Source organism: Dendropsophus ebraccatus, chromosome 11, assembly GCF_027789765.1.
Source record: "Dendropsophus ebraccatus isolate aDenEbr1 chromosome 11, aDenEbr1.pat, whole genome shotgun sequence".
NCBI lineage: Eukaryota > Metazoa > Chordata > Amphibia > Anura > Hylidae > Dendropsophus > Dendropsophus ebraccatus.
In genome coordinates this window covers 12,064,698-12,090,793 of record NC_091464.1, presented here as the reverse complement: position 1 = coordinate 12,090,793, position 26,096 = coordinate 12,064,698, and the positions used below count along the sequence as shown (strand labels likewise).

Sequence of the window (26,096 nt, the reverse complement as noted above, 5' to 3'; positions counted from 1 at the left end):
TTTCTAAATGTTTGTTTCATTAGTTTTACATGTTATTCAGAATAATAAATCATTTTTGGGGTGTGGAACCAATTGTCTGCATTTCTATGATTTCTTATGGGAAAATTTGCTTTGGTATAAGAGTGAATTTGGATTACAAGCGCGGTCCCGGAACGAATTATACTCGGAATCCAAGGCACCATTGTATATATATATATATATATATATATATATATATATATATATATATATATATTACATTTTGTACATTGTTATGGAAGCTGCCATCTTGCCTGAGCTGTTTTAAACAGCATTTAGTGAGACGCTTTACAGCAAGACTCATGGACATAGATCACAATAGACAGAGTCTGTCCCTTTGAGATGAATGTGAAACATTACTGAGCACGCTCTGTGCCCTGTGAAGAGGTCATTCCACAGGGAGATGCTATTGTCTCCTCTATCCACTAGGGTCATATGACGCTGCAATGCTGTACAGATCACTTTACAGCAGCCTCTTCTTATCACCACAGACACAATAGGAAGTCTCCTTCTCCAGGAAGATCTCCCATAGTGAGCACTGACATCCTTTTTTATGACACTATCGTAACTCAATCTGCATGTATACACATGACATCTAGTGGCCAGATTGTATATCACACTTTATAGTACACAGTGGGGCACACAACATTAAAGGGGTTATCCAGCGCTACAAAAACATGGCCACTTTCCCCCCTACTGTTGTCTCCAGTTCAGGTGCAGTTTGCATTTAAGCTCCATTTACTTCAATGGAACTGAGCTTCAAAACCCCACCCAAACTGGAGACAACAGTAGGGGGAAAGTGGCCATGTTTTTGTAGTTTTTTGCAGAAATCAATAGTCCAGGCGATTTTAACCCCTTAAGGACCGGGCATGAAATGGCCTTAAGGACAGAGGCAAATTTTATGAATATGACCAGTGTCACTTTATTCAGTAATAACTTCGGGATGCTTTTACCTATCCGGCTGCTTCTGAGATTGTTTTTTCGTGACATATTGTACTTCACATTTCTGGTAAATTGGAGTTGTTACTTATAATGAATCTTTATGGAAAAAAAACCAAAATAACGCTATACGCTCCGGCCGGGATCCCGTACGGGGCCGCAAATAACTGACATGTCAGTTTCCTGCGGCTGGAATTCAGTGAATTGCGGCCGCAGAAAGACCTGTCAGTTCACTCAGTGAAGCAAGCGGCTCTGGACAGCACCAATTGCCATTGCTTTCCGGGTCACCGGGACCCGGAAAGCTGTTTTCAGCTGCTATCGGCTGATCTGTATTGATCAGCCGATAGCAGCGATCGTCGCCACGGGGGGAGTTAACCACCGTGACTTGTTGCATCAGACACTACCCTGTCTGTTCTATAGAGAGGGGAGGAGGGACATGAGTCGGCAGCAGAGAGAAGAGAACAAAGGATTACACAACACGGAGGTGGGTGACAGCGGTATTCAGAGGTCAGAGAGGTCAGTGCTGATGTCAGAGGAGATAGCCGGGTCATGTAGTTGTAAATTAACTCTTTGTTGTCCTGTTTTGGTGCCTCATCTCCCTCCACCCCTCCTCTCTCCATACACAATGATGGAAGACAGGGGGGGGGGAAGCTTCAAACTGCTTTTTCATGATAAAAATGCATTTTTCGGCTTATAAATCCAATTACAAAGTTTCTTAAAATCGCCTGGACTATTGATTTCTGGAAAAAAAAATTAAACGACAGTGACACTTTAAATATATCCGTATTTCCCTTTTGCTGTGTATAGACCCCCCTCCCCTTTTAGTTGTTGAGTCCACTTTTGGGTTTTTATTTAACATTTTTCCTATTCATGAAATACAATTTTAAATATTCCCTGTCTGCAAATCGAGGGACCGGCGGCACCACAGACAAATATTCAGTTTTCAATAACTTTATTGTAATTTTATTATACAACATTCACAGTTCACAAAGAATTTGTCAGCAACATCATTTAAGTTATCACAGCATTTCACATAAAAAAAAAAAAAATCCAAACTTTTTTTTAGAAAACATTCAGAGCGGCTTATCCAGAATACAATCTCTGTCGTTCTTCATCAATACAGCCATTAAATACAAAGGTCTAACAATTAACAATTGTCAAAAAATACTCTCTAAAAAAAAACAAAACTCTCAAACCTACCATGAATCTTTGGAACTATATATATATATATATATATATATATATATATACCAATCCTTTTACAAAGATGGGAAGTGACTTGAAGCAGTAGTTTATCATTTATTTGACAGGATCACCACGCACCCACAAGGAGGACATTTAAGTAGTAATATCGCAAGGGTTAAAAACAAGACTACAAGTATAAAACTATAGTGCGACTGCTTCTTCAGAACAAGTTTTACTGGTCGACGTCTGAAGTTGCGTCACCGCCCTGAAGAAGGAGGGACGTGCAAAACCACATGCTGCAGGCGGAGCCCAATATAAAAATCCACAGGAGCTATAGATGTCAAATAATCTGAGTGAGAGCTCACCTTGTGCAATGGGTAGGTATACATATAAGCTTAGCCCTAGGGTGCATGGCTCCGGTGGCTTGAAGTATTTTACAGTTTCATCTTTACTGGGTGTCAAAACAGGAAAGTTAAAGTGGATGTTAAACTGGTCATAAGGACATTTATTACATATAATATACTGGCTGGAAAGGGCAGAAGATAGTTTATTTACCGCCATGTGTCTAATGGTGCGTTTACACAGACAGATTAAAGAAGCCAAAGCCAGGAACAGACTATAAACAGAGATCAGGTCATAAAGGAAAGACTGAGATTTCTCCTCTTTTCAAATCCATTCCTGGCTTTGGCTTCAAAAATCTGTCAGATAATAAGGGCCGTATTTACCAGTAGGCACCCGTGGTCCGGTGCCTAGGGCAGCAGCTTTCAGGGGGGCAGCACCAGGGAGCAGGGTGAAGAAAAAAACTTTTTTTTATTTACTTTCCCACCTGCCCTTCAGACTTGCCAGTAAATCTGGTGTATTTTTAAGGTGGTGGTGGGATGTTGGGGGTATGCATGTGGCGGAAACCACGCTCCCATTTCTTCCCCACTAGTCATGGACTGTTACCAGGATTGTGGACCATACACCTATGGGTTACCACATGAGTGTCTGGTATCTGCTGCATGTGGGGACATACAGTAAATGTGTGAACACAGCCTAAGACTGATCAGATATCAATGTGATGGGCAGTGAAGATGGGGCGTCTTCAGGTTTAGTGCCTAGGGCAGCAGCAGCAGCTGTTAATACAGCCCTGCAGATAATCTGTCTGTGTAAAGGCACTATAAGAGACAAAGAAAAACTACAACGTGGACAATGTGCAATGATGCAGAAGATAATAAAATGCAGATTCACATGAACCGACATCCTAAAACCAACGTCCTGTATGATTTCTGAGTTTTGTTTACTTAAAAATTTTATTTTCTAGAAACAGATCTAGTAGGAGATATAAGAGATATAAGAGATGGGTGACCTCGAGCACCCTGGGTTGTCCAAACCTGAGTGTGCGGCATTTGATTACTGGATGGATGCAGCCCTAAGGCTGCCTGGAGAACATGGATACAGCCATTGCTCATCTCTAACATACATGATATTCTCCTGACAACTGTAAATTACTTTATACATGGAAATGTTATTATGCATAAATCTCTAATATAAGAGATCAGTTCAGGTGAGAGAGAAGGGCAGCCATGAGGAATTCCCATTACAGTATACTCCTGCCGTATACCCGTGCCATTAACTGGTGTTTTATCTGCATTGGGTGAGAAGAGTGTCCGTTCCTGCTCACAAAGCTACTGACTTTGGTACTAGATATATATTGGGAATCATTGGTAATTGTGCTACCATTACATAACAAATAAGTGGCTCCAATAAACTTAAATGGGCACTGGTGTTACCAATAAATATTGTTACATCAGCAGGGGAGGAGGTATACTACAGCTTTGCAATTTACTTTTTTAGGGTACGTTCACACTTACCGGATCCGCAGCTGATTTTCTGCTGTGGATCCGCAGCAGATTTCATTTAAATAACTTAACACAGCATCAAATCTGCACCATCAAATCTGCTGCAGATCCTGTAGGTGTGAACGCACCCTTAACCTGTTTTCTATATGAAATACAATGCTATAAAATCAGCCACTAGGTGTCTCACTTACTGGAAAACTGCAGTCGGGTCTCCATCACTAAGGCCATTTTGTCTTTAGTAATGACAAAAAAAAGACCAAATACGGAAAGTGATGTCAGTCAGCCCCTCTGGCCCTGCCCTGGGTATAACATGGTCTATTGGTCCTTCAAAGAAACACTTGTGTCCAACTTCCAGTTTAACTACCATGTCAGTAATAAAAGTAATTGTGCTGTGGGTCATGCCCATTGGTCGGGCTTGTTTTTTAACCCTTGCAATCCTTTGTTTTTGCTATTTTTTAGCGCTTTACTGCTGGGAGACATTATATCCCACCTGTTCTCGTTCTTTGTAGATTTATTGGTATATTTATTTGGCTTAATATTCAGCCCGGTCCTATATTTACGACCGCATCTTCAGTTACTTTCATGTATAAAAGAATCCTTATACTTTATTATACCCGCTGATAACTTTATTATATCCGCTGATAACTTATACGCCTTATACAATAATAACCGATTCCTAGAGATTTTTCCCACTGGAATCTTTCAAAAAATCTCGACCGCACGTCCTGACTTTGGAATTGTAAAATATTCAACCTTTATATTCAAAATTTAAATATATATTTTACATATCTGGATAATCTTTACTGAAACGACTAGACAATATAATGGGTTTAGTCACTTGCGTGTATATGTAGATAGAGTTCAGATACACACGTACACACACGCACACTAGACGGCAGCTCGGAGATATATATTCTATACATTACAATTGGCAGCATTTCTATCTCTCAGGCACATATCTGGGGATGCATCATGGACATACCAGTGGACTCCCTGTATTCTTCTCATTTATTACATTACTGTACATTTAAGACCAGTGGTGGGAAACAAGTGACGGAGGACTGCACGCTGTACATGTACATGTACATGTTCTTAATTTGAAAAATATTTTTTAAATCAACTAGTATCAAAAAGTTATACAGATTTGTAATTTACCTCTATTTAAAAATCTACAGTCTTCCAATACTTATCAGCTGCTGTATGTCCTGCAGAAAGTGGTGTATTCTTTCCTGTCTGACACAGTGCTCTCTGCTGCCACCTCTGTCCATGTCAGGAACTGTCCAGAGCAACAGCAAATCCCCATAGAAAAGCTCTGGAAAGTTCCTGACATGGACAGAGGTGGCAGCAGAGAGCACTGTGTCAGACTGGAAAGAGTAGGTTATACAGCAGCTGATAAGTACTGGAAGATAGGAGATTTTTCATTTTTAAAAAATATTTTCTGATACCTGTTGATTTTAAAAACAATTTGTTTCATCGGAGTACCCCTTTAATTCTCAATGAACCCCCTTTTTCATTACATTTGTGGTCATTATTACCTAGGAGTGCTCTCAATTACTGGTTGCAGCAACGGCCATTCATTTCAGTGAAAAATGATATGTTGTTATCTATGCACTGAAAAGAGCATACAGGAAATAGGGGTTCCTGATACCAGACCTCCACCAATCGGGTCTTAAAGGTTTTTTGGGGGCATCCTCAGGATAGACCATCAATGTCTGACAGCGGGGGGCAGACCTGATGAGTGATATCAAAAGGCTTTGTTCATTGTGTAGTTGTAGCATAGGGTTACTCCCATTGAGTTGAATGGGAGCTGCGTTGTAGTAACTTAGCGCCACCACTACAAAATGAATGGAGCCAAATGCATCTAGCCGTTCAGACATCTTTTTTTTCTCTTGGTTATAAAATAACGGCCGTAAAGAAGACGTTGTGGGAACATAGCCCCTGTGGGTATGTGCCAGAGCAGGAACGCTGATCAGCCAGGATTCTTAGGACCCTATTACACGGGACGATTATCGTGTGAAAAATCATTATATCGTTCGAATTTAAACCGTTCTGTGTAATTGCAGGCAACGATCGAAAAATCGTTCGTATGTCGTTGATTGTTGATTAAGATCTGAATCTAAAATTATCGTTAATCGTTCGCTGTAATTCCACGTTCATTCGCTCCAGTTCTGCGTTTTTCACTAATCGTTCAGTGTAATTGCACATTGTCCATTGTTTTTCTGGGATCAGATGGAATAAACGATCATAGTAACGATTGCAATAACGATCGTATCTAACGATTATCGCTCTGTGTAATATGTTGAACGATTTCAGGTTAACGATAAACAATCTCAATTGCGATCGTTTATCGTTAATCGTTAAAAATCGCTCAATGTAATAGGACCCTAAGTGTCGACTTCCTGCTGATCAGACATATCCTAATGCTGCGTTTACACGTAATGATTATTGGCCCGATCGTACGATTAGCGATGTCGGATTTACGATTTTTTTTTAATAACGATCAGCGTTTAGATGGTACGATATATCGTACGAATATTCGCACTGCGATCGTTTTGCGATCGTTTAAGCCTATCTCACACATTGGTTAAATCGGCAAACGACTGTTCACACGGAACGATTTGCGAATTTTTTGCGTACGATGAACGACGATTTGATGACCTGATGAAAGATCAAAATGTACGATTTATCTTGCGTCGTTCGATCGTTTGCTGCGTTTACACGTACGATTATCGCTCGAATTTGACCGTTATCGCGCAAATTCGCACGATAATCGTTACGTGTAAACGCAGCATAAGCATAGGCCATCAGTGTAAAATGCCCCAAAGAACCCTTTAAGCATTGTCTACAAAAGCCAGTGTGAGCCCATGGCATGCAGGTATGTTGTCCACCGCTGCTTTATGAGATCTAGTGTTTCTATATACAAAAAAAAAATACAAATCACAATTTCATACACAATGATCATCACCCGTTTTACAATTGCTTGCTCTGAATGGAAAGCAGTGGCGCAAGAGATCTATAACACGAACAAGTGCGTTCAGAAAGTGCAAAGCTGAAACAGGAAGCATAAGGAAAAGTGCTACATGAAGAGGCGACTCCCTGAACATTGATGCGGATGACATGATGTGCCCCTTTAAGGGAAGGATAGCTTCCAATGGATCAGAGGTATTCTAATTAAGAGACAACTGAGATCCATCTGTCCATGTCTTACAATGTAACCAATATGACTTTCAGAAATCTTATTATTATCAGGTTGTGTTCACACTATAGACCATTATGTTTTATAAAACAGCAAGAAGAACCCAATCTGCAGCCCTGTGCTTTGTGGTAAGGAAAACCTGATGGACCTACAATATCACTGGGATCTCTCTGGATCTATCATAGTGGCACTTGTGTAAACAGAGCCTAGGGCTATGCTCACGCAATGTTGAAATTATGGCCAATTTTATTGTACCGTTGCCATTTAAAGGAGAACTCTGCCCAGACCCATTTGTTTTAGCAAGAGCTGGGGAGGAGGAGGATAAAAGAAATAACGTGCACATACCTCCCCGGCTCCAGCGCTGGTGGCCCCATACCGCTGCTATGGTCACCGACCTCTGCCTGGTCTGAGCAGGGACCCACGTAGTGACATGTGAGGTCAGCGGCTGAGGCAGGCCCCCACTATGGCTGACTGGCTGAGCGGACCGCACACATCATGACTCGGGTCCCCGCTCAGACCAGGAAGCAGCTGGGGACCATAGCAGCGGTATGCAGCCACCAGCGCTGGAGCGGGGGAGGGAAGGACACGTTATTTCTTTTATCCTCCCCCTCCCCAGGGGGTCTAGCCGAACTTCTCCTTCAAACAATGGCTGTTATTCCCATAATAACTTCCGTTGCTTTAAAATTACGGCTGTTATAACGCCTGTCATTTGGTGGTAAATGACGGATGTCCAATAAAACCTGCCGTTATTTCAGCGGTGTGTGAACATAGCCTTAGGTGCCCTTATAGGGCTAAACTAGTGTGTACACCAGCACCTGCTGAGAGGAGGCCATAATAAGGTGAACCTGTGCACATATAGAGGAGCCTTCAACCCAGGCTCGGACTGGCCCACAGGGAAGCAGGGGAATGCCCTGGTGGGCCCTACCCATTGGTGGGCCCCTGAGCAGGAGGTCTGCATCCCTGTTTAGCAGCTTCAGGATGACATGTAATCCCTCAGTTAGTTTCATGGGACTTCACCTTTCAAGAAACTTAAGTGGACGGCTGTGCTGTTTGCAGAGAGCAGGGATGGGGAACCTACGACCCTCCAGCAGTTGAAAAACTACAACTCCCATCATGCCTGGACAGCTCCTATACACTAGAACAGGGATAGGGGAACCTTCGGCCTTCCAGCTGTTGCAAAACTACAACTCCCATCATGCCTGGACTGGCCTAAGGTTCCCCATCCCTGGCGAGCATTGCCGGTCACATACACAGCACTGTGCAAAGTCGCTATAGTAATGTGAAAGTTTTGGTGCTGGGTATATCTGGTGTATGTAGGGTGGGCCCCTAGAATAAAATATTCCCTGGTGGGCCCAAGGTACCCCAGTCCGACACTGCTCCAACCAGTCAGGAGGAACAATAGGGATTACATGCAATGGTGCCAGTTCACGTCCAGACCTACAATCACACGTAGTCACCATATAGGCCATGTTCCTACACCGTCTCCTTATGGCCGTTTGACGGCCGTAATTTCGAGGCCAAATAATGGCTGTTATTATAGTAATAATGTCCATTATTAGGCCTCAAATTCTAAAAGACGGCTGTGAAATGGCCATAAAAAGACGGCGTGTGAACATAGACATGGAATGATTGGCACATACTTTATTCCAGCCTCCCACACAAGCACCTTCGGGGCTATTTGGAGGATAAAATTGCACACACTAGTTTACCTATATTACAGATGACTAGATATATGGGGATCTATGAGGTAGCCTTACTTTCAATGTATTTGCAGATATCAGTAATCCTATAATATGGGAAATATGACAATTTAGGGCTTTGTTTTCACATTGGGAACATATCAGGTAAAGCCGTCCTTCTTGTTAAATAGTTAATGATTGTGATCACTGTTAGCGGACGTCTATGTTACGACACGGCCGCCTTCCCTAATATGTTCCCGAAGTAGTTCAGTTTGTCCTTTGAAGAGATAATAAATAATTATTTCACCTAAGATCAAGTACACTAGATGTCTGAGCTGAAGGATCGCTATTCAGGTACACTGGGATTTGTAGGACTTTAGAAGGTGTATAGGGTGTGCAGGTATCTTATAACAGTCCTGGCTATAATCCTCATCATCGGTGTGCTATGTATATTGTGGGCACATAGTGATTTGCAATGCACAGGAATGTAAGAGGATAGATACTTGTGTGATACCAATGCCTACAAGTATGTGTACACTCACCCTGTAAAGGGCAGGCAGCAAATACATTACTTCCCATAGTGCTTATCTGTCTATAGTATAACTAGTAATGAGGGTCCTAACCACATGCTGAATGGACATTGCTATACTACTAGTCCTTTTTATTCTAAATGGCATAGCATTCTAATATTTAGGCTATGTTCACACATCGTTTTTATTTAGGCAAAAATCTGTCCGTAATTAAAGTGCCTGATCATTATTTATTATTACAGTTGTAAAGATCAAAATGCGGCCGTAAAAAACATTGTGTGCACATAGCCTTAAAGGGGGTGTCGGGTTAGGTAAAATATATGATGAATTACCCCCCCTCCTGGAGACTAACAATTTCCTCCATACTTGTCATTACCTTTGCTGTCTCCTTCCCTCAGTTCCGAGCTGCTGTCTTCTGCTAAAGACACAAAAAACTGTGTGAGAGCTGTTCAGTCTGTCTCTGCTCTCAACCCACTTCTCCCCTCTCCCTTCTAGATGGCTAAACAAGTCCCTGGCTGGCTTTATCTGCAACATTGTAGCTTCTTTATAATGCTGGAAGGGGTTAATCTGAGTTCAAGCTGCTGATAAACTCATTATTATCTCTCCCTTCATTACAAATTTTCTACAATGTTGCAGACAGGGAGTCGTTGACATCAACCGTGTGGAAGAGTGGAGAGAGGGGTGAGGATTGAGAGCAGAGACGGACTCAACAGCTCTCATACAGTTTTTTGTATCTTTAGCAGAAAGCAGCAGCTCAGAACTGGGGAAAGAAGACAAAAAAGGTAATGACAGGTATGGAAGGAATTGTGACTACCATGAACAATAATATGGGATCCCCCCAAAATTTTTCTCACTAGAAATCCTTTTAGCTCAAAGTCATCAAATGTTACCATCATTACAAAAAACCTGTGATGTGTCAGAGAAATTGATCGGCCCAGGTCTGAGTGCTGAGACTCCCACCAACTGCTAGAACGAGTGGGAAGAAGCACTAAGCTAAGCACTTCACTTTCCATATCAATCCTCCCTGCAGGACAGGGGTTAGAAACTCAGGCCTCCCAGCTGTTACAAAACAACAATTCCCATCATGCCTGGACAGCCAAAGCTTTAGCATGATGGGAATTGTAGTTTTGTAACAGCTGGAGAGCCTGAGTTTGACTAAGTGCTTCATTCACAGATCAGTAATTTGTGTCTGCATTTGCACAAATACGGACAAAATACGGACCTGTTCATTCCTATGGGCCCTTACACACAATTGTACTTTATACAAGGAAAGCGACAGGGAGAGAAGAACTTAGCTGAGTATTTCTCCCAGCTTGCTCTAGGAATCGGTGGGAGTCTCAGCACCCAGACTCTGACCAATCACATTTTCCCCATACCTCTATGAAAAGACAATTTTTTTTTAATGACAGTAAGGCCTTATTCTCATGTTCTGTGAGTACTGTCTGTGTACGGAAGATACGCTACGGACCGGATTTACGGACCTCCCGGGATCACAAATTTAAATCTTCGCTGCACTGTACTGACACAACCATGCGGCTGTATCAGTACAGTGCCGTTAAGATTTGAACGGAGATGACACATGATGTCACGAACTTCAAACGCCATTCCGTTGCATGCCATTGCTTTATACAGAACCTGTAAATAAGGCCTGACAGTGTTTAGGTAGAACAGGACAATATACTGAAACTGAGCACAGAATATATCTGACCATTAGAGGTGAGCGCTTTGTTAGCTCAACAATCTGCTTATCAGCCTGCGGCCGCTCTGCCTTGGGTGCCTGGTAAAGCCGGGGGAAGATTCCCATGACTGGATCCAGCTTTTCCAGGGACCCAGGGTAGAGTACTCTGCACCCAATCACCATCGCCCAAGCGAGACATGTACAGGGACTTTGTGGTCAGATGAAGCAACTGGTTTTGGAAACACTTCAGGTAATTATGAAATGGGGTAATAAGGCGTCGGTGGGATCTATAAGAGAAATCCCTTCTATCCATTGTTACCCACATAATAGGACATTTGGCACAAGACTCACTGCAGACTAGTAAGGTAATGGTAATACTCGTAGCTTTTTATTACTGCAGGAGCCGCTGGCAGTGGAGGGTGGAGGTTTATCCAGTGTGCAAAGGTTGCTTTAAAATATACTCTGTCGTCTGGTCTTTCCACGACCTGCAAAAAAAAAAAAGCATGCCAAGTCAGATAGTAACTAGTTAAAGGGGTATTCCACTCAGACATAACTTTTATGATGATTTCCTCCATACTTGTTATTATCTATTTAAATTCCTTCCCCCAGTTCTTAGCTGCTGCTTTCTGTCGAACACACAAAAATCGGTGTGTGAGCTTTTCTCTTTCTCCCCCCCCACTACCCCCTCCCGTCTGAGAGAGCTGGTGTAAATAAGTCCCTGGCAGGCTGTATCTGCAACATTGTAGCTTCTTTGTAATGCTGGCAAGGTTATTCTGAGGTCAAGTTGCTAATGAACTTGGAACTTGGATGCCCAAAAGCAGACTATATCACAAGGCGATGGGCGAAACTTTTTTTGGCACCCCCCCCCCCCCCCTTAACGTAACATAAGGCTCCCATGCCTCCAGACAACACCCATCAACCCCCCCCCGCCATACACACAACTACCCCCCAGCCATTCACACAACCACCACCCCCAAACTACAGCCCCTGCCCTACTACAGCTACCCAAACTACCACCCCCAGCACCCCCCCTACTATAGCCCCCCAAAAAACTACCATCCCCAGCCCCCCAACTATAGCCCCCACCCAACTACTACCCCCAGCTCCCCACACAACTACCACCCTCAGCCCCCCACCCAACTACCACCCCCAGCCCCCCAAACAATTAACACCCCCAGCTCCCCACCAACTACAGCCCCTCAAAAAACTACCACCTCCAGCCCTCCAAACTACAGCCCTCACCCAACTACCAGCCCCACACCCAACTATCACCCCCAGCTGAGCCCCCCCCCCCATACAACTATCACCCCCAGCCCCCCCCCCCCACACAACCATCACTGCCACCAAGAGTTCTCTTACCTGAGCGCCGGAGCATGACTTCATGACCGCACATCCCCTTACTGGTTGGCTGGACGTGCGGTCCGGGTGACGTCATGCTCCGGCGCCGCGCAGGGGAGGAAAGGAGCTTAGCGCTGCGGGAGTAATGCGGCCGGGGGCGCTCTGGCAGAGAGATGCAGCGCACATCTAACTTCAAATAGAAGCTAGATGTGCTGTGTTTCTGGCGGAGGCCAGGAGGGGGCGCTCTGGCCGAAACACAGCACATCTAACTTCTATCTGTAGTTAGATGTGCGCTGCATCCCTCAGCCTGCCGGAGTGCTCCCCAACTGGCCGGGGGTGAGATCACGCCTGTCCCACGCCTTGCTGCAACCCTCCCCCGCCTGTCCATCAGGCGTGCGGGGGATAAGGCAGGCGTACTCCAGGGTGAAGGGGCGAATCTGTACCTCTTATCTCTTCTCTAATAAGTATACATGTATTAGTGCTGTATGATTTCATCTATGTTACCAGTCACACATAAATCCCAGAAACCTCTACCTGTCTGATGGAAGATGGAGCCGCGATGGCCGGGGTCTTTCTGTAGCTGGATATCCTTCAGAGTAAAGATGGAGACATCTATGGAGAAGTGGAGAACTGTTATATAATGGGACACAAGTTGGTATCAGACATACAGAGCCCATATGGGGCACATAGTCACTTACTGTCGGGCAGTGTGAGCACTCTCTCTCCAAGGGATTTAAAGTAGGGGTGTCGTAGAGCGCCATCTGCGCATATCCTCTTCTTGTCTTCATACTGAAAGACATGTAACAGATATACTCGGGAGACGGGAGCTATTCTGAGAATTGGTAAGGATCTCAGCAAGATGGAGGCTGCCACAAAGATGGGAACGGGCTGAGATGTGTTACCAGACACAAAGAGGGAGACCGTGGAGCCTCATAAAGGCTATGGGGTCGTTCTTAAAGGGGTTTTCTGGTAGTGTTAAAGGGGTTCACCAATTTTTTTTCTTTTAAATTAACTTGTACCAGAAAGTGCCAGAGATTTGTAATATATTTCTATTAAAAAAATAAACAAAACTCATTTCTTCCAGTACTTTTCAGCTGTTGTATGTCCTGCAGGAAGTGGTGTATTCTTTCCAGTCTGGAGTGCAGGAGAGGTTTTCTATAGGGATTTGCTACCGCTCTGGACAGTTCCTGACATGGACAGAGGTGGCAGCAGAGAGCACTGTGACAGACTGGAAAGAATACACCACTTCCTGCAGGACCTACAGCACCTGATAAGTACTAGAAGACTGGAAATTTTCTAATAAAAGTAAATTACAAATCTCTGGCACTTGCTGGTACAAGTTGGTTTGAACTTTTTTTTTTATAAAACAACCCCTTTAAAAACTGGGCTACAAAAACTCATTTAGTTGTCCCCTACCTGATGTGCTGCACACGTCACACTGCAGCAAAACATTGACCTCAACAACTACATGGTGCATGTGCAAGATGAAAATGCAAACATTATCAGCTGCAGCATCACATGAAGGTGAAATTACAGCATATCCAGAGAGGGACAGCTGTAGATCTATGGGTGAGAACCAGGTTTTTTTTGTAAAGGGGTACTCCGTGGAAAATCTTTTACTTTCAAATCAACTGGTGTCACAAAGCGCCAGAGATCAGTAATTTATTTCTATTACTTCTAAGTCCAGTACTTATCAGCTGCTGTATGTCCTGTAGGAGGTGGTGTACTCTTTCCAGTCTGACAGTGCTCTCTGCTGCCACCTCTGTCCATGTCAGGAACTGTCCAGAGCAGCAGCAAATCCCCATAGAAAACCTCTCCGGCTCTGGGCAGTTCCTGACATGGACAGAGGTGGCAGCAGAGAGCACTGTCAGACTGGAAAGAGTACACCACTTCCTAGAGGACACACAGCAGCTGATAAGTACTTGAAGACTGGAGATTTTTAAGTAGAAGTAAAATACAAACCTATATAACTTTCTGAAACCAGCTGATTTAAAAGAAAAAGATTTTCGTAAATGCAATACGTAAGTGTAATTGAGATATAAGGGTGTTATTACACAGGCCGATGGGGGCCCAATAACAACTGTAAACGAGCGCCGATCTAGCAGATTACTGGGCCTATTACACGGCCCGATAATCGTTTAACAAGGGCTGCATGGACACTGTTACCGATGTCCTTGCAGCCTTTGCTTAAACTATATACTTTACCTATCCATGCTCCAGGGCTGTTCCTCCTTCTCCCCGGGTCCCGTGCGCTCTAGCTTCAGAGCGGCCTGTCAGCTGACAGGCCGCTCTGAAGCTAGAGCGCGGGACCTGGGAGAAGCGGACCCCAGGAGCAGCCCCGGAGCATGGATAGGTAAAGTATATATCGTCAGTCACCGGCCGCGCACCGCTATCACACATAGCGGTGCGCAGTTGGCGCCCAACAATTATAGGTTCTAACCTACATCAACGATCAGCTGATGGTTGTTGTCATTGGCTGATCGTTGTATTTATTACACGGAGCGATAATCGGCCAAATCGATTATCGTTCCGTGTAATAGTACCAATTAGTACACATTAGAGCTCCAGCCGTATGCCATCAATTGACAATCAAGCACCCTGCTCCTCAATCGCGCACCATGCTTGATCGAGCAAACTCGCTAAACACTACATGCCACAGATTTAAAATGTGTCAATATACAGTATATATTCAGCATGTGGTAAAGATTTCTAAGAATCCCAGCCACACTGCTGCTACTCTAATACCCTGCAGATTTTCTGCCCCTATGTAAACATAGTAACCAAGAAATTTGGTTACAAATGGCAATCTATTGTTTTTATACATCATCCCCTTTTTTAAACTCTAAAAAGATTCCAGAGACAGCATGCGGCGCGCTATGGTATTATACTGTGAGCTTTACTTACCAGGAGAAGGCCGTACAATAATTCAATGCCATCAGAATCCAACCTAAAGACAGAAATTCCACCATTAGCAATAATCAGGAGCAACTAAATACATATGTGAATACTAGCTAAAGTTGGGGAATATTACTGAAGTCTCAGCGTCCTTTGGTAGTTAAAGGGGAACTCTGGTTCAATCCCCACCCATAATCTCAGCTTGTGTGTAATAAGTTTCTATTACATTAATTTGTCTGCAGCACATCCTGAAGCTGCTGAAAATCCTCACTGCCTGCTCCACTCTGTCTCCTCTCCTCTGTCTCCCCCTCCCTTCTGAGACAGAGGTCACATGATCTGTCTTTTTTTTTTTTTTGGCAGGCAAGCTGTAACGCCTCATCTGTAGCCCCGCCAACCACTGACTTCACATCAACCATTGATCACACGACCTAGGGCGCAGGGCTGCTTTAACCAGAGGGCACATGGTGCACGTGCACCGGGCCCACTGGTTAAAGGGGCCCACCCTGAGCAGGGCCGGCCTTTGCTCTGTGCGACCAGGGGGGTCGCACAGGGCTCCGGCCACCAGCCAGGGGGGCGCCATCGGGATGGGTAAGTTACCCATCCATGGCGCTCCCTGCATGCCCCCCCCCCCCGCCTGCTGCTGTGCTCTGCACTGTAGCTATTAGCGCTTGTAACAAGCGCTCATAGGTACAGGGGGTGTAACTACTAAATAGGGGCACGGAGGAGGGTAACTACTATATAGGGGTACATAGGGGGGTAACTACTATATAGGGGTACAGAGGACCTTACTACTGTATGTGTTGGAGCCTAAAATGTTTCTCTGGCAGATTCTGGAGAGAAGATTCCCAGACGGGGAAAGACTTAAAGGTGGCCCAGGCTGGATGGAGTGAAAGAGAAGGTGAAAGACTCTGATCAGAGAAGACGCCTCCTGTGAGTAAATGGATGTAACTGTAAGAGTGGGTGGGGCCCACTCTTGAGGGCTGTGCACTGGGCCCACCAATGTATTAAAACAACCCTGCTAGGGGAAATAACAGCCTCTCCTGAGCAGTATAGGGGAAAGGAGACACTGTTGTTTCATCTCTTCCTCTGTAATCTATTTTAGTAGATGGATAGATAGATCAATAGATACTGTAATTATTGTGCAAAGCAGAAGCAGATGGAGCCAGTGGTGGGCAGGTACATGGCAGTTGGCTCTTAGGTGCAATGCATGCTGGTAGTTGTAGTTTTCCTGCTGATCGCCATGATGTAAAACTGGAATCATTTAAAAAGTCAGAATCTTGGGCTAGGAGCAGCTTAAAAAAATGGAAAAGGTGTCAAACAATCGGTGGGGGATCCATGAGTTGATGATATTTTTATGGGATTGCTGGAGTTCCCCTTTAAACACATGGACATTATTACATAACCAAATTACCTAGGTGTGTGGCTTTTCAGTGGTTGAGCACGGTACTGCGGAAAACTATAAGCCTTAAATTCTTTATTGGAAGATATACCAGGCCACGTCTCCTCAGTGGGTGTTCCTGAAGAAGAAAATGATAGAAAGAGAAATGGATGGATGGAAACATAGATAGAAAAAAAAGTACATTTCATTGACAATATTGATGTAAGTCTTCCGAATTTAACATTAAATGGATGCTATAAATGTTATCCTGCCACATGCTATACAGCAGAGTCTGTTTCCTATTGACTTACATTATGAGAATAACACACTGCAACGTATACGGTTTTTCTGGACACAACAATAGCACAGACTACTCCGCTATATACATGCAGCGAAAAATAAACACATAAAAAGTAAAATGGAAAACTTGTGAAACGTAAACACAAAGCGCAGTGTAAATCCAGCTAGTCATATTTAGGCTATGTTCATACACCGTCTTTTTTTTGCCCGTTGACGTCAAACAATGGCTGTTATTTTTATAATGATGGCCGTCCTGGCCATCAGTCATGTAGTGGCTCTACTTGTGATTTTCCATAACGCTGTTAAGAACTTACCTGTCAACGCTACAGCGCCATGGCTCATCTGAGGTAGCGGTGGTATTCCCAGCATCCCCATGACAACCAGTACTAGGTGGTGCAGGACCAGTTATCACTGGGCCACCAGGAAAGGCCGGGCAATCAGCGAGCAGGGACACCAAGCGTTAGATCTGCAACCTGTCTCAGTGACCTTGCTATCATTCTTCCGTGTTCTCACACTTCCTGGAACGCTGATCTTTTCCTTGTTTTCTGACCTTGCTGCCGCCTTCTGATGTGGACATGCTATCCTGGTGTGACTCTTTCTTGTTTTGTACCGTGCTGCTATCTAGGTTTTGACCTTTACCTAATCTGGCCACACTGTGTATTGTGTGTATTTCTGTCCTGACCCGTGTCCATTTACTTCCTGCCAATCCTGCGCGTAGTTTAATGTAGGGACCGTCGCCCAGTGCTCCTAATGGGTGCCCCAGTGCTCCTAATGGGTGCCCCAGTGCTCCTAATGGGTGCCCCAGTGCTCCTAATGGATGCCCCAGTGCTCCTAACAGTCTGATCGGACCATGGAGCAAACTACTGACTACACCAGAACAGCGCAGAGGAGGAAGGTAAGAGACATACTATAAGAGACATAGCTTCCTCCTCAGCGTCTCCTGTGCAATAGGGACATATCAGGAGGTTAGATCCGTCAGGGCTGCTGATAGTTCCCATTTAATGTAACAAAAGTTCAATTTTAAATATAAATCTCCATCTAAATTCCATCTTGTTTTGTAACATAAGAAAATGGCCCCAGCGTGGTCCCTGCGGAAGAGAAGAACACTGAGCACTCACCAAGAAGTCTAAAGATTAGATGCAGTTCTTCCTTCACTGTAGAACCGGGAAACATGGGTCGTCCGGTGGACATTTCATACAAGATACAGCCGACACCCCTATATAAGAGAGAAATCAGACCTTCTTATCATTCACATAGGAAATCGTTACTTCTCACATCTCACTTCCCACGTTTTAAACATTTCAATCCTGTAACTACAGATGGAAGAAGTGGCGGTAATGCAGAACAATAGCCTGTGTGATCCCAGCCGCATGTGCGCATGGGCCGCAGTGACTGGTGCAGGAGTACAGGAGCCACCGCACTCCATCCAGCCCTAAAGGCTTCTGTATTGTTCTCATCTGTGGGGGTCAGGGGTCACACATACATGAAATATATTCAACTAAATTCTTGGAAAACTTTATTCAAGAAGAAGTCCGGCATTTATTAAAATGTATCAGCCGGCAGGTTCAGGTGGGGACCATAATAAACAATCACTACTTACCTCTCCATTTGCCTTGCTGCTGCAGGACCCCCGTCAGGCTCCTTCATCTGGAGCGTCGCTACTTGGCTGATGGACTGCCCGCTCCTCCAGTGACTGCGGGGGGCACCAATCCATCATCCAGGTCATAGTGACTGTCTATCACAAGTTTTAAAGAATGCCGGACTGCTACTTTGAGTTTATAAAAAGGGGGATATTGCAAATAATAACAAATATGTGACTTATAGAGGGGAATTTATAAAGATGAGTGTACCCATACGCCGGTCTTAAAGCTCCACTGCCATACACCGTCTGTATTATCTAAGAGCCACACTCCCCTTAGTAAATCTGCCGGACCTGGGCCTTGCTCCGGAACAGGTGTACATTTTTGCCATCACTTACACCTACTAGCAGGAGTAAATTAAGATAAATCAGACATTGGAGGAGGCTGCTCCATCAGCACTTTGCCCGCCCTCACATACCACTCAGACGCTGCCTCAGTGACATCACCCGTCACTTGTCAATTGGATGCGTGCGTCGCCACGCTCCTGCCCAGCCTCTCCCCTGCCACCGGACTAGCACTCCCGGAAGTCACCCGCCGGTTCTACTGGTGGCAAATTCCTGCCCTGCCGCACTTCTTGGCCTCACAGAGATGGCCTGGGGTGGGGTGGGGGGGGTCTCAAGTGAGGTAGTGTGTGTTGGGGAGGGGTTTAAGATGTGGCCCAGGTGGGGTAATATGTTTGTGTGTGTGTAGTGGACAAGGTCAGGTGGTGTAGTATGAGTGTGGAGGGGTCAGGTGAGGTTGTGTGTGTGTTGAGGGGGGGGGGGCTAATATGTTTGTCTGGCAGGTTCTGAAGAGATGAATTGCAGCTGGAAGAAATCATCATGGTGGTCTGGGCCCGATGGAGAGAAAAAGGGAAAGAGAACAGCTCAGAGAAGACGTCACCTAAATGAGGTTTAGAAAAGGTTGGGAAACACTGGCCTAGCGGATAGAAGCTAGGGCAGACCTCCCAGAGGCTGTGTGAACAGGGGGAGCTGAGGAGGAGCTGCCTGGGCAGTGGTGTGCACCACTACCGATGACAGTGGCCCTGACAGGAGCCCAGGGCGGGTGGCTGCTTGTGTCTGCTTTTTGTTATTATGAGTGGTGGCAATAGAGCTGGGCTAATAGAGCAGTCATTGGGGTTACTAGCGTCTGCACTGGGCTCCTTCGCTAACCGCTTATGACGGCACTCAGAGGGCCCGTGCCCCGGATATTTTAGGACCCTAGCAACGCCCCAGTCACCATGTTATCCAGGAAGGGACATCACCATGGTATCCAGGAAGTGACATCACCATGGTATCCAGGAAGTGACATCACCATGGTATCCGGGAAGTGACATCACCATGTTATCCAGGAAGTGACATCACCATGGTATCCAGGAAGTGACATCACCATGGTATCCAGGAAGTGACATCACCATGGTATCCAGGAAGTGACATCACCATGGTATCCGGGAAGTGACATCACCATGTTATCCAGGAAGTGAAGCCTTGATGCAGTAGTAAGTGCAGGGAAAAAAGCATTTTACAAGCATTTTCCGTAATAAGTGTATATTAGTGATTTGTATAAATTTTTGGGGGCAATACAATACTTTAATAAAAATTTTTGCCAGGCTTCTTAACGTTTTCTTGGCTTGTTCATGTTTGAACATCAGTAACGTAATTTAAATTTAAAGCTGAGTTCAAAGCTGATACCATGACATACGATACCATGACATACATGACTGTCCTGTCACTCACCACATGTCTATAGGGGTGCCGTACTCAGTAGATCCCAGCAGAACATCTGGTGGCCGGTACCATAGTGTCACCACTTCATTGGAGTAAGTTTTGGTGGGTACAGACTTGGCTCTGGCAAGACCTTAAAACACACAGGTATACTTCTTATTACACTGGTATACACATCATATTACATGGCAAGAACACTTAAGCTATGGCTGAAGAAACAAAACAGCAGACCTATAACTCACTCTGTAGTCTTCATGAAATCCCCGGTGGTTCCTGGTAGGTCTGAATGAGACTTCTGGATGCATTTTTATATCCAGCAAAAAAAAAAATCTTTCAAATAAACTGGTGCCAGAAATTTGTAATTTACTTGTATTAAAAAACTGAAGTATTCAAGTACTTATCAGCTGCTGTATGTCCTACAGGAAGTGGTGTATTCTTTCCAGTCTGACACAGTGCTCTTTGCTGCCACCTCTGTCCATGTCAGGAACTGTCCAGAGTAGTAGAGGTTTTCTATGGAAATTTGCTACTGCTATGGACAGTTCCTGATATGGACAGAGGTGGCAGCAGAGAGCACTGTGTCAGAATGGAAAGAATACACCACTTCTTGCAGGGCATACAGTTGCTGATAAGTACTGGAGGACTTCAGATTATTAAATAGAAATAAATTAAAAATCTTTAAAGCTTTCTGATACTAGTTGATCTAAAAGTATTTTTTTGTTGCCGGAGTGCCGCTTTATATGTATCTTTTGTACATCCTTAGTTCTATTTGAACTTCAGTATATTCTCTACAATGTGATTTGTAAAACTCTGTTCAATGTCTTCTCTTTTGACATTTAATTTAAACAGAAAAAAAATAAAAACATTTTAAGGGTACGTTCACACGTACCGGATCCGCAGCAGATTTCATCTAAATAACTGAACACATTATCAAATCTGCACCATCAAATCTGCTGCGGATCCTGTACATGTGAACGCACCCTAAAGTAGAAACTAGAGCTGTCAAAGTGAGTGTGAGTACTCTGATTTATAGTGCGTACTGTGTTTTTTAGTGAGTACTGTGATTTATAGTGACTACTGTGATTTATAGTGAGTACTGTGACTTATAGTACTGTGACTTATAGTGAGTGCTGTGATTTATAGTGAGTACTGTGACTTATAGTGAGTACTGTGATTTATAGTGAGTGCTGTGATTCATAGTACTGTGATTTATAGTGAGTACTGTGATTTATAGTGAGTGCTGTGATTCATAGTGACTACTGTGATTTATAGTGAGTACTGTGATTTATAGTGACTACTGTGATTTATAGTACTGTGATTTATAGTGACTACTGTGATTCATCATCCTATCTAATTGAGTGATTGCTATGGATTAGCATTACAGATAATATTGTACATAAAAAGAAAAAAGGAAACACAGTGGCGCTGCATGTGCAGGCGGATTAACCCTGTGAGATGTGTATGTGTAGATTCACACAAATGCACACTCACCTTGTTAGGTCGTACGTATTAGGCACGACTCTAATGTAGGCTTGTAGGTATATAAGGAGGGCTGCTGCCTTCCACCTTCCGATATCCCTGGATGTGGGATCAGGACTGAAATCCAAATGACCTTGCAACAATGGTGGATTCCTTGGTGCTCAAACCTCCAGGCACAGTCACTCCACTTCAATCAAGATGCAGAGATTTCCAGTATTTTTGCCAACCAGATGTGTTCTTTATTGCTACACGTTTCAAGGGTTAACCAAGGGTTAAGGGTTGCCTGATGAAGAGGGTGGTTAACCCTTGAAACGCGTAGCAATAAAGAACACATCTGGTTGGCAAAAATACTGGAAATCTCTGCATCTTGATTGAAGTGGAGTGACTGTGCCTGGAGGTTTGAGCGCCAAGGAATCCACCATTGTTGCAAGGTCATTTGCATTACAGATAATACACATACTGTACATTGCTCCTTTTTACATTTCGCTAATCCTAACCAAACAAATGGGATTACTCTTCTCTTCTAGATCAAGTACAATTGGCCAAGTTAGGTTAGGTATACTTTGCTGCAGTACACAAGGACGCGGCATATCCCTGGCCGCTCTAGCACAAACACAAATGTGAAAATTCACAGAGAAAACGGTTACTGAAACAACATCAATGTACAATAACAATGTCATAGAGACAGCATCAATGTACAATAACAATGTCATAGAGACAACATCAATGTACAATAACAATGTCATAGAGACAACATCAATGTACAATAACAATGTCATAGAGACAACATCAATGTACAATAACAATGTCATAGAGACAACATCAATGTACAATAACAATGTCATAGAGACAACATCAATGTACAATAACAATGTCATAGAGACAACATCAATGTACAATAACAATGTCATAGAGACAACATCAATGTACAATAACAATGTCATAGAGACAACATCAATGTACAATAACAATGTCATAGAGACAACATCAATGTACAATAACAATGTCATAGAGACAACATCAATGTACAATAACAATGTCATAGAGACAACATCAATGTACAATAACAATGTCATAGAGACAACATCAATGTACAATAACAATGTCATAGAGACAACATCAATGTACAATGACAGCAATGTCATAGAGACAATATCAATGTATAATAACAATGTCATAGAGACAACATCAATGTACAATAACAATGTCATAGAGACAACATCAATGTACAATAACAATGTCATAGAGACAGCATCAATGTACAATAACAATGTCATAGAGACAACATCAATGTACAATAACAATGTCATAGAGACAACATCAATGTACAATAACAATGTCATAGAGACAACATCAATGTACAATAACAATGTCATAGAGACAACATCAATGTACAATAACAATGTCATAGAGACAACATCAATGTACAATAACAATGTCATAGAGACAACATCAATGTACAATAGCAATGTCATAGAGACAGCATCAATGTACAATAACAATGTCATAGAGACAGCATCAATGTACAATAACAATGTCATAGAGACAACATCAATGTACAATAACAATGTCATAGAGACAACATCAATGTACAATAACAATGTCATAGAGACAACATCAATGTACAATAACAATGTCATAGAGACAACATCAATGTACAATAACAATGTCATAGAGACAACATCAATGTACAATAACAATGTCATAGAGACAACATCAATGTACAATAACAATGTCATAGAGACAACATCAATGTACAATAACAATGTCATAGAGACAACATCAATGTGGTTCCTCTGCTTGGATCATCACAAATGTAAAGAATGAAGGAGCTGCAGCGCTTCCTAGAATCCGCTGCCCATCCAGTATTATTCTGAGATTTCAGGTCTTGGAAATCTGTAATAAGACAATCAGTCAAGGGCAGTGGCTTGGGCTTTGTTCACACAAAGCAATTAATGCATGTTTAATTAGTGCTACTTTGCCACAAATTTGTAACTTTGCTGTAAAATAGCCACGATTTTAACAGAATTGTGGCCAAAGTATCAATATTTTATCAAGAATTGCGCAGATCACATAAGAAATAGTGCTAATGAATGCTAATTAAACTAGCATTGAATGCTCAACGTTGTGTTACAGAACCTCACAGAGTGGTGGCTACCCTGGAGGCAGACCACGCAACTGCTACAGGGCCTGGTGAAGCGTGGCCTCCATGTTACGGCTCACAACAGCAACCATATGCTCCCTTCTTCCCCGGACAACCTCTAGCAGCACAGCAGTGCATGAACCCCCCCGGACAGCTGCTGGCCCGCACCCGCCCCATACATGTACCTGGACAAGCTTTGGCAGTGCAGCTCCCCCTCCCCATGCACAGAATATAAGAATAGGAAGTCTACCGGGAGGCGGTATCCTGCTCTGCATATCACAGGAGATCGGAAACTACAATGCTTAGATCCCTGCAGTTCCTGACAAAAACGGTGGCGGCAGCAGAGGGGGCCGTGTCACCCCTTACTGCTGCCAGGCACCTAAAGAACATATGTAAATAATAAACTATACATTGTTAAAATAAAGTTATATTACATAGTAATAGAACTTTATTAAACCAATCTATTTAAAAAAAAATCTCTCTGGAGTACCCCTTTAAGAGATGTCCCCATTACTCCTCTCATAGTATGTAGGTGGCCACAAACACCTGCGCAGACTAAAGGATGATGAACTCGCTGCACCTGTAAACACAACATGACACCTTTGCAGATTTGTGTTCCTCTTCCCAGTGAGGTCCTATCCCTAGTCCTGCAGCCGCTGGCACACTGTATGGCACATGGAGATCATAGCTAGAGGATCATGACGGACGTTACCCACCAAAGTCGGCCAGCTTCAGCTCCCCCTTCTCATTGATTAATAGGTTCTGCGGCTTGAGGTCTCTGTGCAGGATCTTCTTGCGATGACAGTAAGACAGGCCTCGAAGGAGCTGAAACATGAAGATCTGAAGGGAGAGGGAATGAAGTAACTTAGCATTTCATATATCATAAAAATATTATTCAAAACTATTATATTATTACTGTATATTATATCAATATATTATTTTAGTATATTACCAGAATTAAAGGCGTTGTTTGTAATTTACTTCTATTAAAAAAAATCTCAAGCCTTCGAGTACTTATCAGCTGCTGTATGTCCTGCAGGAAGTGGTGTATTCCCTCCAGTCTGACACAGTGCTCTCTGCTGCCACCTCTGTCCATGTCAGGAACTGTCCAGAGCAGGAGAGGGTTTTCTATGGGGATTTGCTGCTGCTCTGGACAGTTCCTGACATGGACAGAGGTGGCAGCAGAGAGCACTGTGTCAGACTGGAAAGAATACACCACTTCCTGCAGGACATACAGCAGCTGATAAGTACTGGAAGAGTGGAGATTTTTTTAATAGAAGTAAATTACAAATCTCTGGCACTTTCTGGTACCAGATGATTTAAAAAAAAAAAAAATAATGGTGAACTTCTCCTTTAGGTTTTCACTTAGATGACCCCAACTAAAATGACCAAATATTCAGCAAATAATTGAAGATACGTGTAATATAAATATAAAAATACATAATACTAATGTGCTTTGCCAGATGCTCCCTATTCTTGTATGACAGTCCTGGAGGGGGCTTGGGATGCAATGTGCAGAGACGTAGGGCACCTGATGGGGAGGTTACTACAACTACAATATTAGGAATTTTGCCTTCACATTAGCACATTAGAGTTCACTGCCCATCCTCCTTCCATAGAATCTTGAATACACTTCAACCACCAGCAGGGGGCGCTGTTACTCTGTATATAATGAAGATGTTACAAAGAATAAAGCACAATAATAGTCAGAGGAGCAAAAACTTAATCAAAGAAGCTGTAAACCTGACCTGCGGCCGCCCACGCTGCCCCCCACCCCCAGCCCAAAACTTCTCGGAAACAAAAGTAAACATTTCCGTTATGTAATCTGTCTATGGAAACTTATCTCAGTCCCAAGGGCAATTATATTTTCTTCTTTTTATTTTATTGTGTTATTCTGCTGTCTCTGTGATAGGTAATGGTCAGGTGTGGCCCCTACTAATGTGCCCATCCAGATTAAGGTACTGTATATCTTTTTCCAACTCTTTCGCTGGACTTTCGCACTTATGTTATTCTGGGAAGCTCTCTATTGTGCTTCTACGCCCCCAATCCTACTGTATACTTTTAGCACTGTAAAAATTGTTCTTTTGATATGTCTGTATTCCCTTCAAAAATTCTTTAATAAAATAAAAGTTTTAAATAAGGTATATATTTTTCTGT

General features: G+C 43.4%; 1 protein-coding gene across 4 annotated transcripts in view; it reads right to left on the bottom strand.

Moving 5' to 3' along the window:
• Positions 1-11,432: 11,432 nt before the first annotated feature.
• The window catches only part of CDK18 (cyclin dependent kinase 18), a 105,942-nt gene continuing 91,278 nt past the window's right edge, over positions 11,433-26,096 (bottom strand). For all 4 annotated transcript variants that reach the window (XM_069944640.1, XM_069944641.1, XM_069944639.1 and 1 more), the window contains exons 9-16: positions 24,656-24,779; positions 20,333-20,453; positions 18,096-18,193; positions 16,711-16,816; positions 15,309-15,351; positions 13,103-13,193; positions 12,939-13,016; positions 11,433-11,551 (exon numbers count right to left, since the gene is read on the bottom strand). In XM_069944640.1, coding sequence (XP_069800741.1) covers positions 11,517-11,551; positions 12,939-13,016; positions 13,103-13,193; positions 15,309-15,351; positions 16,711-16,816; positions 18,096-18,193; positions 20,333-20,453; positions 24,656-24,779 — 696 coding nt within the window. In that variant the 3' untranslated portion in view covers positions 11,433-11,516. The remainder of the gene's footprint in view (positions 11,552-12,938; positions 13,017-13,102; positions 13,194-15,308; positions 15,352-16,710; positions 16,817-18,095; positions 18,194-20,332; positions 20,454-24,655; positions 24,780-26,096) is intronic.